This window comes from Neoarius graeffei, chromosome 18, assembly GCF_027579695.1.
Source record: "Neoarius graeffei isolate fNeoGra1 chromosome 18, fNeoGra1.pri, whole genome shotgun sequence".
NCBI lineage: Eukaryota > Metazoa > Chordata > Actinopteri > Siluriformes > Ariidae > Neoarius > Neoarius graeffei.
This window is the reverse complement of record NC_083586.1, coordinates 4,273,524-4,288,408: the sequence shown is the minus strand read 5'-3', so window position 1 is coordinate 4,288,408 and position 14,885 is coordinate 4,273,524. Positions and strand designations below refer to the sequence as shown.

Sequence of the window (14,885 nt, the reverse complement as noted above, 5' to 3'; positions counted from 1 at the left end):
ATCAACATCTTAAATCCTATAGTGAAGGAATACAATCTGATTCTGGAAGCCAACAAAACAAATCAGTGGGATGAAGGGATCATTTCAATCTAATGACCCACAATTACCAGATGTGCAAAGAAAGGAAATGGAACAGTGGTCTGAGGCTGCCTCAAAGCAGTGGGACAATCCCAATGAGCAACAGCAAGAAACCAATACTATGGGAACATTATAACAAATTTGTCGCCAGCCAACAATGGCACCAATGGAGGGTGAGCAGAGGCAATTCTCATATCAGCAAAGTGGTCAATATTCATCTAGTGACCTCCTTGCCATCATGCACAGACAAAACGACTGCATCTTGAGTGTGACAACAGTACATTGTCCCTGCCACCCCAAGAAATTCCCATATTTGAAAGGAATCCACTCCAGTAAAGGGCATTTATCAAAGCCTTTGAACAAGGAATGGAGCAAAAGGCAGGAAAGGCATACTGCTTGTACCATTTGGAGCAGTTTACAAGAGGACGACCACAAGAACTAGTGCGCAGCTGTCAGCAGATAGCTCCTGAGCGAGGCTACAGTGCTCAGCGTAAATGAGTATACCCCCTTTGAAAAGTAACATTTTAAACAATCTCTCAATGAACACAATTTCCAAAATGTTGGAAAGATAAAGTTTAGTATAACATCTGTTTAACTTATAACGGGAAAGCAAGGTTAATAATATAAGTTGGATTACACATTTTTCAGTTTTACTCAAATTAGGGTGGTGCAAGAATGAGTACACCCCACAACAAAAACTACCACATGTAGTACTTTGTATGGCCTCCATGATTTTTAATGACATCACCAAGTCTTAATAATGTCTCTGACAATTAATTTGTTGTCTAAAGATACAACCAGGTTTGAGAAATTCCGCAAATTCAGAAACAACTTCAGAATTTAAACCATGAGTCTGTAAATAATTAGTTGAATCAACTGCGTAGATTTTTTTTAGCGACATACATTAGGATAGAGAACTCCAAGCATACTGAATTTTTGTACAATTCCTAGATTATAAACTACTTTGATGCCTTGTCCTCAACCAGTGAGACGAGGTGGATGCATATAGTTGGACGAGCTTCATTTAAGTGCTCTGTATTCATTTGGTTTGATCGACATTTCCATTAAACATTAAAATCCTGATCAGTAATAATTCCATGAACAATTAGTCTCATGCTGCAGTACTACACTGATAAGGGTTACAGTTAATTCATTATTTGTATGGTGGTAATTAATGACTACTTAAGAGCAAAAGAAAACATTAACAGTCTCATTTTAAACATCACTATAAGGTTACATATTTTAAAACAAACAGTCATAGAACACTGGTCTACAGCCAAAATGCTTCTGAAATATAGTCAAACTTTACTAACTCTGATAAATAAATATATGTTACGTTCATTATGTCTTCTTAAATCAAATCATTAGTTTTCTTTTGTTTCAGACATGTAAAAGTTTTTTACCTTTACCTGACATGTTTCGACGGTGTAACTTCTGTCTTCATCAGAGGGTCACCCGGATGTTGGTGTGTGACGTGCCTTTATAATCAGCTGTGTAATCCAACTTACATTACTAGTAAATGTGATTTACTAACTCTGGATCACTGAGAACGAAAATGAAACTTAAAATTGTTCATTGGCTCGTTTTCAAGATTGGCTCTATGAATAAATCTATGAGTGGGTTTGGATAGTACTTACTTTTTTGGCAAAACAATAAATGATGCAATCTGAAGCCGGTATTGCATCATACATGACATTAGGTTATTCTTAGAAGTCACTGATGATGCATTCATAAGTCGACTGACATCACTCTGCTGAACAAATTGGTCTTATATCAGCTCAAAAAAAAAAAAAAAAAAAAAAAAAAGAGATCAAGTCTTTGCTTGACAAGAGATGCTCCGTTTCATGAATACAAGAGAGAAGCTGCCAATAAATAAATAAAAACCCACTGCTTACACACAGAATAAGGACGAAACCTATTCAGTACTTATACATAACTGTTTTTGCAATTTGGTTCACAATACATTTTATTTATATAAACTTTTTGCTGATTTTCTAGTGTTACATAAAGAGAACAGGTGAAATATCATGTAAACGGACCACAAACACATGAAGAGACCTAGTTTTACAATTTATATTTAAAACATGATCTACACAATGTACATAAGTATAAAATTTAAAATCTTAAATATCTTGGAAGCCATAGCCAATCAGCTGATTAACTGTCACTTCTAATTCAACACCAAATTTCATAATAGCCAATTTCATCTCTGAAGCAGACAACTTCTGAAAAATTGTTGACCAGTGTAACATGAACAATAAAGTTCAAAGTACAGGTCAATTTCAGTCAAAACTGTAACAACCATATTTAATTTGACAACTTTAAAATCATGCAGTGTCTCTGAGTTAGTGCACTTGAAGGTCTTAAATGTAACTAAACAAGCAAACATCTTTCCACACGGAGCAGTGATACGGCTTCTATCCTGTGTAAATGCGCTGGTGTAGTTGGAGATTACTCTGATGAGTAAAACTCTTCCCACACTGTGAGCAGTGATACGGCTTCTCTCCTGTGTGAATGCGCTGGTGTGTTTGGAGATTACTCTGACGGGTAAAACTCTTCCCACACTGTGAGCAGTGATGCGGTTTCTCTCCTGTGTGAATGCGCTGGTGTGTTTGGAGATTACTCTGCTGAGTAAAACTCTTCCCACACTGAGCAGTGATACGGCTTCTCTCCTGTGTGAATGCGCTGGTGTTGCTGGAGATGACTCTGCTGAGTATAACTCTTCCCACACTGTGAGCAGTGAAACGGCTTCTCTCCTGTGTGAATGCGCTGGTGTAGTTGGAGATCACTCTGCTGAGTAAAACTCTTCCCACACTGTGAGCAGTGATACAGCTTCTCTCCTGTGTGAATGCGCTGGTGTGTTTGGAGATTATGCTGATGAGTAAAACTCTTCCCACACTGTGAGCAGTGATACGGCTTCTCTCCTGTGTGAAAGCGCTGGTGTCGTCAGAGAGTACTCTGATGAGTAAAACTCTTCCCACACTGTGAGCAGTGAAACGGCTTCTCTCCTGTGTGAATGCGCTGGTGTGTTTGGAGATTATGCTGATGAGTAAAACTCTTCCCACACTGTGAGCAGTGATACGGCTTCTCTCCTGTGTGAATGTGCTGGTGTCGTCGGAGATGACTCTGACGAGTAAAACTCTTTCCACACTGTGAGCAGTGATGCGGCTTCTCTCCTGTGTGAATGCGCTGGTGTCGTCGGAGATGACTCTGCTGAGTAAAACTCTTCCCACACTGTGAGCAGTGATGCGGCTTCTCTCCTGTGTGAAAGCGCTGGTGTCGTCGGAGATGACTCTGATGAGCAAAACTCTTCCCACACTGTGAGCAGTGATACGGCTTCTCTCCTGTGTGAATGCGCTGGTGTCATCGGGGAGTACTCTGATGAGTAAAACTCTTCCCACACTGTGAGCAGTGATACGGCTTCTCTCCTGTGTGAATGCGCTGGTGTGTTTGGAGATGACTCTGATGAGTAAAACTCTTCCCACACTGTGAGCAGTGAAACGGCTTCTCTCCTGTGTGAATGCGCTGGTGTAGTTGGAGATTACGCTGATGAGTAAAACTCTTCCCACACTGTGAGCAGTGAAACGGCTTCTCTCCTGTGTGAATGCGCTGGTGTGTTTGGAGAGCACTCTGGTGAGTAAAACTCTTCCAACACTGTGAGCAGTGATACGGCTTCTCTCCTGTGTGAATGCGCTGGTGTAGTCGGAGATAACTCTGACAAGCAAAACTCTTCCCACACTGTGAGCAGTGAAACGGCTTCTCTCCTGTGTGAATGCGCTGGTGTGTTTGGAGAGCACTCTGGTGAGTAAAACTCTTCCCACACTGTGAGCAGTGATACGGCTTCTCTCCTGTGTGAATGCGCTGGTGTAGTCGGAGATAACTCTGACGAGTAAAACTCTTTCCACACTGTGAGCAGTGATACGGCTTCTCTCCTGTGTGAATGCGCTGGTGTCGTCGGAGATGACTCTGACGAGTAAAACTCTTTCCACACTGTGAGCAGTGATGCGGCTTCTCTCCTGTGTGAAGGTGCTGGTGTCGTCGGAGATGACTCTGCTGAGTAAAACTCTTCCCACACTGTGAGCAGTGAAACTGCTTCTCTCCTGTGTGAATGCGCTGGTGTTGTTGGAGATTACGCTGATGAGTAAAACTCTTCCCACACTGTGAACAGTGAAACGGCTTCTCTCCTGTGTGAATGCGCTGGTGTCGTCGGAGAGTACTATGCTGAGTAAAACTCTTCCCACACTGTGAGCAGTGAAACGGCTTCTCTCCTGTGTGAATGCGCTGGTGTCGTCGGAGAGTACTATGCTGAGTAAAACTCTTCCCACACTGTGAGCAGTGAAATGGCTTCTCTCCTGTGTGAATGTGCTGGTGTCGTTGGAGAGCACTCTGATGAGTAAAACTCTTCCCACACTGTGAGCAGTGATACGGCTTCTCTCCTGTGTGAATGCGCTGGTGTGTTTGGAGATGACTCTGATGAGTAAAACTCTTCCCACACTGTGAGCAGTGAAACGGCTTCTCTCCTGTGTGAATGCGCTGGTGTAGTTGGAGATTACGCTGATGAGTAAAACTCTTCCCACACTGTGAGCACTGAAACGGCTTCTCTCCTGTGTGAATGCGCTGGTGTGTTTGGAGATTACGCTGATGAGTAAAACTCTTCCCACACTGTGAGCAGTGAAACGGCTTCTCTCCTGTGTGAATGCGCTGGTGTAGTTGGAGATTACGCTGATGAGTAAAACTCTTCCCACACTGTGAGCAGTGAAACGGCTTCTCTCCTGTGTGAATGCGCTGGTGTGTTTGGAGATTACGCTGATGAGTAAAACTCTTCCCACACTGTGAGCAGTGAAACGGCTTCTCTCCTGTGTGAATGCGCTGGTGTAGTTGGAGATTACGCTGATGAGTAAAACTCTTCCCACACTGTGAGCAGTGATACGGCTTCTCTCCTGTGTGAATGCGCTGGTGTCGTCTTAGATGACTCTGACGAGTAAAACTCTTTCCACACTGTGAGCAGTGATGCGGCTTCTCTCCTGTGTGAAGGTGCTGGTGTCGTCGGAGATGACTCTGCTGAGTAAAAGTCTTCCCACACTGTGAGCAGTGAAACGGCTTCTCTCCTGTGTGAATGCGCTGGTGTTGTCGGAGATTACGCTGATGAGTAAAACTCTTCCCACACTGTGAGCAGTGAAACGGCTTCTCTCCTGTGTGAATGTGCTGGTGTCGTCGGAGAGTACTCTGCTGAGTAAAACTCTTCCCACACTGTGAGCAGTGAAACGGCTTCTCTCCTGTGTGAATGCGCTGGTGTCGTCGGAGAGTACTATGCTGAGTAAAACTCTTCCCACACTGTGAGCAGTGAAATGGCTTCTCTCCTGTGTGAATGTGCTGGTGTCGTTGGAGAGCACTCTGATGAGTAAAACTCTTCCCACACTGTGAGCAGTGATACGGCTTCTCTCTTGTGTGAATAAGCTGGTGTGTCTTGAGTGCATTCTGAAAACTAAAACTCTTTCCACAATCTGAGCAGTGGTGAATTTCCTTCTGTATATCATTATGGGAAGTATCAGAATGGATAATATCAGTTGATGCTGGTTGACGACTGGAGCATTTGGAGGGGATCTGAAGCTTATATTTAATCTCTCCTGACTCTCGCAGTCTCACGTACTCTTCATCGTGGCATCTCTGGATATGCTTGTCGAGGTAAATTGGAGATGCATCGGAACGAGGGCATGTGGAGCAGGAAAAGGCTTGCAGCAGAGCGTCCTTTACTTCTGGAGAAATGAAAGGACAAAAATAAATTGAACATGAAATGCAACAAGATTATAAAATATAACAACACTAACCCAATGTAACGAGTGCTTTTACTGAAACTTAATCAAGATTCGACATGAATTAAGACTGAGACAAAAACAAAAAGGTTGCAGACTAAGATATAGCAGCATCTAGCTTGGAATACTGGGAGATTCAATAAGGTCCTGGAACAGCAGCTAAGCACAGCATTGGCCATAGCCCCGTGGGTCTGAGCGACCAAAGGGGAGTTGTTGGTTGCTGTTGGACATCATGTCAAGTCTAGGTAATGGCAAGCCTAGCCTTATTTACATCTCATCCAGGATTGAGAAGGAAACTCAGCCCTCACATTCAAGGTTCTAAAAGATCCAAAAATGGGCCTTATCAAACTGGATATGGACAGATTTATTTGCAAAAAGTTTCTAGTAGCATTTACACAAGCAAATATGTATTTTCTATCTGGATTTTTATATGGATTAGGTTGTCAAGTTTAAAACGCTTATTAATTTCAATTACACACTAATTTCATGAAATTAAGTTTTGTGAGATTTTGTGAAGCCCCATGATTCATATTAATGTAATTGATGAAAGCAAGCCAACATCCATAAATTAAGACATATAACAATAGTCATTTAATTTAAATGTAGGCGTATAAAAAAAAAAGGGACACTGCATCGGTTCAGATGGCATTCAAGTAGGTCTGCAGCAGTAGGAATTTCCTTACTGCAGTATTTGAAGAACGCCACGGTGTGATTTGTAGTAATAAAGCAACCAAACCTCCATGTGTTTAATTGTTCGTTAATTCATCAGACACTATTTGTTCCTTAACATGTTGAAGTTCTTCAGCTGCAAGAGTTTAAAGTGCATATCCTGGACCAATTTAATATTATTTTTTTATATATGAAAAGTATGTCCCTTTACACACTCATCCAGAAGGGTAATTTTGCCCAAGGCCATCTGTCGACAGCAGAAAAAAATAAAATGCATCTGGAAAAATCCCAAGGGAGTCTGGAGCCAGATTCGTGACGTCACCTGCGGAAGCACCAGCAGGCTGCGAGAGCTTGCACAGTTTCAGTGCACAGCCTGTGTAGACCAAGCGCTCCCATTTCTCTCTCATTGTCCGGTCTTTTGGGAAACAACGAGTACTAATCCCATCATGATTGGTGTTGCTACACCCTCCTACGATACATCTGTTAACCATTTTAATAATTACGTGATAACGTTGAAGAAATTTGCAGAAAACCACCAGGTCGTTTTCTCATAAACAAACCAGCGCTGACGTAGGATTCAGAGGGAGGCGTTCCGCATGCAACATCACGAAAATCAGTGTTTGCCAGGAAACTCAAATGCCAAGTTTTTCCAGAGGCGGACCGATTCGCCTCAAATGGCTTGATTTCAACTGAATTTTTCTGGTATTGCGCAAGGTAAAAAATTTCAGAGAATGCAGAATGTTATAGATATTTGACCAAAGTTTAATATAAAATAGGAGAATTACATTGATCTTGCTCCTGAATTTACCCGTGATATGCACTTTAAGGAGCTAAAATTTAACATAATTAAAAAGATAAGTTCTCCATGGTATGACTCTTGTGGAATTATTGAATTCCATAAAAATGCTAAAATTGTTATTGCTTATTAAATTGCTTGACAATATAACCATCACATATGCTCCTGAAATAAAGCAAATGTGTTGCAATTGATTTTTATAATGGTTGATGGGTTTGACTGACATTTGCATTATCCAATTAACAACTTCGCTTGGTTCAGACACACTGCATGTGTGTTTTCAACTAACTTCTTTCCAGCCAGCTGGTTATATTGCACTGTAGTTATTATAATGCCCCCCCCCCAGTGTTTCTGTAATATGGGGAGGTCTGACATTATCCTATGTGTTTGCTGTGACAGGGCATTTCCCCCCGATTTCTCCCCAATTTTCTCCCTAATTTAGCCATGGCCAATTCCCACCCATCAGACTCCTCTCCAGTATCACATAACAGCTACTGACCAGGGAGGGCTATCATGTGCTTCCTCCAAGAGAAGAAACACCAGCTGACCACGTTTTACTCATACAACGTCAGGGGGCTGCAAAGCACACTCGGATGAAAGCCCAATCCACTTACTTCCTATTAAATGTGCTCTCACACACCCATGACTGGCCAGTGTAACTGATAGGGCAGAGAAGAGAGAGCATGCCATCTCTCCCTCCCAGAGAGCCCAGACAATTTTGCTCTCTTGAGCTCCCAACCACAGATGATTGTGGTGTCATCAGGATTTCAAAGTGGCAATATCTGGATGATGGGGAGGATAACGGGAACAACACTTTTCTGCTGTGCCACTCGGGATCCACAGGGCATGCATTTTTACGCTACTTCTGGTTAAACTGGGCATGATGAATAAAACTACAACAATATCTTGTGGTTTACTATATACAGTGGTGCTTGAAAGTTTGTGAACCCTTTAGAATTTTCTATATTTCTGCAAAAATATGACCTAAAACATCATCAGATTTTCACACAAGTCCTAAAAGTAGATAAAGAGAACCCAGTTAAACAAATGAGACAACAATATTATACTTGGTCATTTATTTATTGAGGAAAGTGATCCAATATTACATATCTGTGAGTGGCAAAAGTATGTGAACCTCTAGGATTAGCAGTTAATTTGAAGGTGAAATTAGAGTCAGGTGTTTTCAATCAATGGGATGACAATCAGGTGTGAGTGGGCACCCTGTTTTATTTTAAAAAAACCGGGATATATTAAAGTCTGACCTTCACAACACGTTTGTGGAAGTGTATCATGGCATGAACAAAGGAGATTTCTGAGGACCTCAGAAAAAGCGTTGTTGATGCTCATCAGGCTGGAAAAGGTTACAAAACCGTCTCTAAAGAGTTTGGACTCCACCAATCCACAGTCAGACAGACTGTGTACAAGTAGAGGAAATTCAAGACCGTTGTTACCCTCCCCAGGAGTGGTCAACCAACAGATCACTCCAAGAGCAAGGCATGTAATAGTCGGCGAAATCACAAAGGACCCCAGAGTAACTTCTAAGCAACTGAAGGCCTCTCTCACATCAGCTAATGTTACTGTTCATGAGTCCACCATCAGGAGAACACAGAACAACAATGGTGTGCATGGTAGGGCTGCAAGGAGAAAGCCACTGCTCTCCAAAAAGAACATTGCTGCTCGTCTGCAGTTTGCTAAAGATCACATGGACAAGCCAGAAGACTATTGGAAAAATGTTCTGTGGACGGATGAGACCAAAATAGAACTTTTTGGTTTAAATGAGAAGCGTTATGTTTGGAGAAAGGAAAACACTGCATTCCAGCATAAGAACCTTATCCCATCTGTGAAACATGGTGGTGATACTATCATGGTTTGGGCCTGTTTTGATGCATCTGGGCCAGGACAGCTTGCCATCATTGATGGAACAATGAATTCTGAATTATACCAGTGAATTCTAAAGGAAAAATGTCAGGACATTTGTCCATGAACTGAATCTCAAGAGAAGGTGGGTCATGCAGCAAGACAACGACCCTAAGCACACAAGTTGTTCTACCAAAGAATGGTTAAAGAAGAATAAAGTTAATGTTTTGGAATGGCCAAGTCAAAGTCCTGACCTTAATCCAATCAAAATGTTGTGGAAGGACCTGAAGTGAGCAGTTCACGTGAGGAAACCCACCAACATCCCAGAATTGAAGCTGTTCTGTATGGAGGAATGGGCTAAAATTCCTCCAAGCCAGTGTGCAGGAGCAGTTACCAGAAATGTTTAGTTGCAGTTATTGCTGCACAAGGGGGTCACACCAGCTACTGAAAGCAAAGGTTCACATATTTTTGCCACTTACAGATATGTAATATTGGATCATTTTCCTCAATAAATAAATGACCAAGTATAATATTTTTGTCTCATTTGTTTAACTGGGTTCTCTTTATCTACTTTTAGGACTTGTGTGAAAATCTGATTATGTTTTAGGTCATATTTATGCAGAAATATAGAAAATTCTAAAGGGTTCACAAACTTTCAAGCACCACTGTAGTCAGTTTTGCAATAGCAAGATATGCAGTGGGTGGACTTCACGTGTCTCAAAGGAAGCTGATAGACTTCACCCTCTCTGGTTGGTCACGGTCATATGATCGAGAAGACCTATCTGGTTGGTGGAACAGGCCAAAATGAGTTCTCTGGGGAATGCTCTAGTTATTGCAGACTGCATTGTACAACAGCTTTCATCCCAGAAACACTGGTAGGCTCAGAAACATCATGAAATGATGCAGAAAATAACCTCTATAACCTCTTAGACAAAAGTAACACCTTGCTGTCTGGTTGTTCCTGTAGGTGCAGGACTGAGTTCTTTGGTGTACTCCTCTTCATACCACACCAAGAGCTCCTGTCCTGGGTTAATGGATCGACAGCAACGATACAGAATTCCCCCTTGATACTCAAATGCCACAAGATTCTGTTCTTCTTCATTACGGGCACAATTCACATACCTAAAAGAGTGAGGCAACGTTTCAGAAAAAGGTAAAAAATCAGATCAGAGTTACAGACTTGGAGAAAGCATGGCAGAGATATCAATGACATGAAGAAAAAGTTCTTCCAACAAATGAGGAGCTGTAAAATCAAATCACTAAAACGACCCAACAGCTAGTGTACTGCTCACCTCATCCAATTCACATGCGTCTCTCTTTTGGCATCGATGTATTCTTCACACTGCATGCTCCTGTATACCTGTAGAAAAATACCACATTTACTTTTTTTTTTTAAATACGAAATCAATACAGTGGGGCAAAAAAGTATTTAGTCAGCCACCAATTGTTCAAGTTCTCCCACTTAAAAAGATGAGAGAGGCCTGTAATTTTCATCATAGGTACACTTCAACTATGAGACACAGAATGGGGGGAAAGAATCCAGGAAATCACATTGTAGGATTTTTAATGAATTAATTGGTAAATTCCTCGGTAAAATAAGTATTTGGTCACCTACAAACAAGCAAGATTTCTGGCTCTCACAGACCTGTAACTTCTTTAAGAGTCTCCTTTGTCCTCCACGCGTTACCTGTATTAATGGCACCTGTTTGAACTCGTTATCAGTATAAAAGACACCTGTCTACAACCTCAGTCACACTCCAAACTCCACTATGGTCAAGACCAAAGAGCTGTCAAAGGACACCAGAAACAAAATTGTAGGCCTGCACCAGACTGGGAAGACTGAATCTGCAATAGGTAAGCAGCTTGGTGTGAAGAAATCAACTGTGGGAGCAATTATTAGAAAATGGAAGACATACAAGACCACTGATAATCTCCCTCAATCTGGGGCTCCACGCAAGATCTCACCCCGTGGCACGGGCGCAGATAGAGGGGGGGATTCGTCCCACCCAGATTTAAATTCACCTCGTTCGGTCCCCCCCCCCCCACACACACACTTATAGGGAGGAAAAAACATCTATGCTGTCTTTCTTTGCATAAGGCAAACCTCACGGAAAAATCAAAAGACTAATTACCATTTGGTTTATTGAGGTGCACAGCAGTACAGACATAGCTGCAACTGCGCAGACTGCACAGGTTGCGAGCTCGAGCTTGGTTGCTATGGTTACCCACAACAAGTTTGACAGGCATATCGGGGACAGCGCCTCCTAGTTCAGGACCCCAACACGGCACGATGAAGGGTGCCAAAAGGCAGAAAACGATTGCATCGTTTTGATAGTCTGTTCAAAGTAATGTCGTAGTGAAAGTAAAATCATACAGAGTAGAGATGCCTTTCTGGTAGCCTCCTTCTTTTGGTGGTAGCCTGTAGATACAGTGCTCAGAAGGCAGTTTTAATGTTTAATCTGGCGTTCCCTGCCATAATTTCAGCGAGCATATTGTTTCATAAGGAAACTTTGCGAAGAGTTGTTGACTGACTGCCGCTCACGCAACACACAGGCATAGTTAGAAAGTCAGGATGCACTGGTTTACACTTTACACACACACGTAGCCCAGCCTCTCGCTATGTTTAACAGTTGGAACTTAGCGGTTTTAAAACTAGTTTTGCAGTTTTGCAATTTCTGTGCGTGATGATAATGTGTAAACTTTGGATTTCCATAGGCTATGTTAAAATGTTATCATTGTCCTGGCCTGCAGGTAGTTCCTGGTGATGGCAGTGAGGGAGGTGAAATAACATGTATACACACTACCGTTCAAAAGTTTGGGGTCACCCAGACAATTTTGTGTTTTCCATGAAAAGTCACACTTTTATTTACCACCATAAGTTATAAAATGAATAGAAAATATAGTCAAGACATTTTTCTGGCCATTTTGAGCATTTAATCGACCCCACAAATGTGATGCTCCAGAAACTCAATCTGCTCAAAGGAAGGTCAGTTTTATAGCTTCTCTAAAGAGCTAAACTGTTTTCAGCTGTGCTAACATGATTGTACAAGGGTTTTCCAATCATCCATTAGCCTTCTGAGGCAATGAGCAAACACATTGTACCATTAGAACACTGGAGTGATAGTTGCTGGAAATGGGCCTCTATATACCTATGGAGATATTGCACCAAAAACCAGACATTTGCAGCTAGAATAGTCATTTACCACATTAGCAATGTATAGAGTGTATTTCTGATTAGTTTAAAGTGATCTTCATTGAAAAGAACAGTGCTTTTCTTTCAAAAATAAGGACATTTCAAAGTGACCCCAAACTTTTGAACGGTAGTGTGTGTGTATATATATATATATATATATATATATATATATATATATATATATATATATATATACACACACACACACAAAATGGAATCATTTGCTGACAGCTCAGTCCCCCCCAGTTCAAAAATCCTATCTGCGCCCCTGCCCTGTGGGGTCAAAATGATCACAAGAACGGTGAGCAAAAATCCCAGAACCACACGGGGGGACCTAGTGAATGACCTGCAGAGAGCTGGGACCAAAGTAACAAAGGCTACCATCAGTAACACACTACGCCGCCAGGGACTCAAATCCTGCAGTGCCAGACATGTCCCCCTGCTTAAGCCAGTACATGTCCAGGCCCGTCTGAAGTTTGCTAGAGAGCATTTGGATGACCCAGAAGAGGATTGGGAGAATGTCATATGGTCAGATGAAACCAAAATAGAACTTTTTGGTAAAAACTCAACTTGTCGTGTTTGGAGGAGAAAGAATGCTGAGTTGCATCCAAAGAACACTGTACCTACTGTGAAGCATGGGGGTGGAAACATCATGCTTTGGGGCTGTTTTTCTGCAAAGGGACCAGGACGACTGATCCATGTAAAGGAAAGAATGAATGGGGCCATATCTCTTGAGATTTTGAGTGAAAACCTCCTTCCATCAGCAAGGGCATTGAAGATGAAACGTGGCTGGGTCTTTCAGCATGACAATGATCCCAAACACACTGCCCGGGCAACGAAGGAGTGGCTTTGTAAGAAGCATTTCAAGGTCCTGGAGTGGCCTAGCCAGTCTCCAGATCTCAACCCCATAGAAAATCTTTGGAGGGAGTTGAAAGTCCATGTTGCCTAGCGACAGCCCCAAAACATCACTGCTTGAGAGGAGATCTGCATGGAGGAATGGGCCAAAATACCAGCAACAGTGTGTGAAAACCTTGTGAAGACTTACAGAAAGCGTTTGACCTCTGTCATTGCCAACAAAGGGTATATAACAAAGTATTGAGATGAACTTTTGTTATTGCCCAAATACTTATTCTCCACCATAATTTGCAAATAAATTCTGAAAACATCAGAGAATGTGATTTTCTGGATTTTTTTTTCTCATTTTGTCTCTCATAGTTGAGGTATACCTATGATGAAAATTACAGGCCTCTCTCATCTTTTTAAGTGGGAAAACTTGCACAATTGGTGACTGATTAAATACTTTTTTGCCCCACTGTATATGGCTTTAAATGAGGTTTCCAGAAACAAGAACAATGGCTCATGCCAATATTATTAAGCCTCACGAAGGCTGATTTAAAGGTTTTTGACTATCGTAAGATTCACAAAACAGCTGACAAGCTCCGAGATGAATTTAGTAACTATAGGAAAATGCAGGCAAGGCTTTATCATAATTTAGGCAAAGGAAAGGTTTCTCATAAAAGGCTTTACTTCTGACATGGCAAAGCTGTGCTGTGAATCAGACCTCTCTGATAAATATCTGTCCCTTGTGTTTTGGTCTCTAAACAGACAGCTACAAAAATACACAACTTTAAAAGTCAGTTCTGTCTCTAAATGGGTTTTATATAAAATATTTTTGATTTGTACAAGTAATATTTTTGTGGGCGCCAATGTTGTTTTAGTTCAGTGTAGCAGTGTTCATCTTTAATTTAAATGATTTTAAATTTACTTTTAGTCTTGTGTCCTGAAAATAGTAGTTACATTTTAGTCTTTTTTTTTGGTCAAGATTTCATCAATGGAACTAAATTTTAATTTTAGTCTAATTCTATCAATGTTTTAAGCATAATTTCCTCAGATAGTTGCATGGTACTTGTAAAATATGCCCTGCAGTTTTAAGAGGGCCTGTTGCAGCAGGGGTTTAGCCGGATTCCCCCCCCCCCCAGCATATGGCTGGTTTTGTCACTATGCAGAAGTTACAGTACTCAGCGTAAATGAGTACACCCCCTTTGAAAAGTAACATTTTAAACAAATCGCAATGAACGCAAACAATTTGCAAAATGTTGACAAGACAAAGTTTAATATAATATCTGCTTAACTTTTAACGTGGAAGTAAGGTTAATAATATAACTTAGATTACACTTTTTTTTTTTTTCAGTTTTACTCAAATTAGGGTGGTGCAAAAATGAGTACACCCCACAACAAAAACTACTACATCTAGTACTTTGTATGGCCTCCATGATTTTTAATGACATCACCAAGTCTTCTAGGTATGGAATGAACAAGTTGGCGATATTTTGCAGCACCAATCTTTTTCCATTCTTCAACAATGACCTATTTTAGTGACTGGATGCTGGATGGAGAGTGATGCTCAACTTGTCTCTTCAGAATTCCCTAAAGAAAATAAATTTCTTTACACCACAAAGGTGAAGACTACAAGGTGATC

At 41.3% G+C, this 14,885-nt stretch overlaps 2 protein-coding genes across 2 annotated transcripts in view; one reads left to right on the top strand and one right to left on the bottom strand.

Moving 5' to 3' along the window:
• The window catches only part of LOC132865856 (zinc finger protein 850-like), a 1,522,149-nt gene that overhangs the window by 530,606 nt on the left and 976,658 nt on the right, over positions 1-14,885 (top strand). The gene's annotated exons all lie outside the window — the stretch shown is intronic.
• Positions 3,361-14,885, bottom strand: part of LOC132865857 (zinc finger protein 420-like) — a 74,171-nt gene continuing 62,646 nt past the window's right edge. Inside the window, exons 4-6 of the mRNA XM_060898349.1 lie at positions 10,506-10,573; positions 10,157-10,335; positions 3,361-5,834 (exon numbers count right to left, since the gene is read on the bottom strand). Coding sequence (XP_060754332.1) covers positions 3,442-5,834; positions 10,157-10,335; positions 10,506-10,573 — 2,640 coding nt within the window. The 3' untranslated portion in view covers positions 3,361-3,441. The remainder of the gene's footprint in view (positions 5,835-10,156; positions 10,336-10,505; positions 10,574-14,885) is intronic.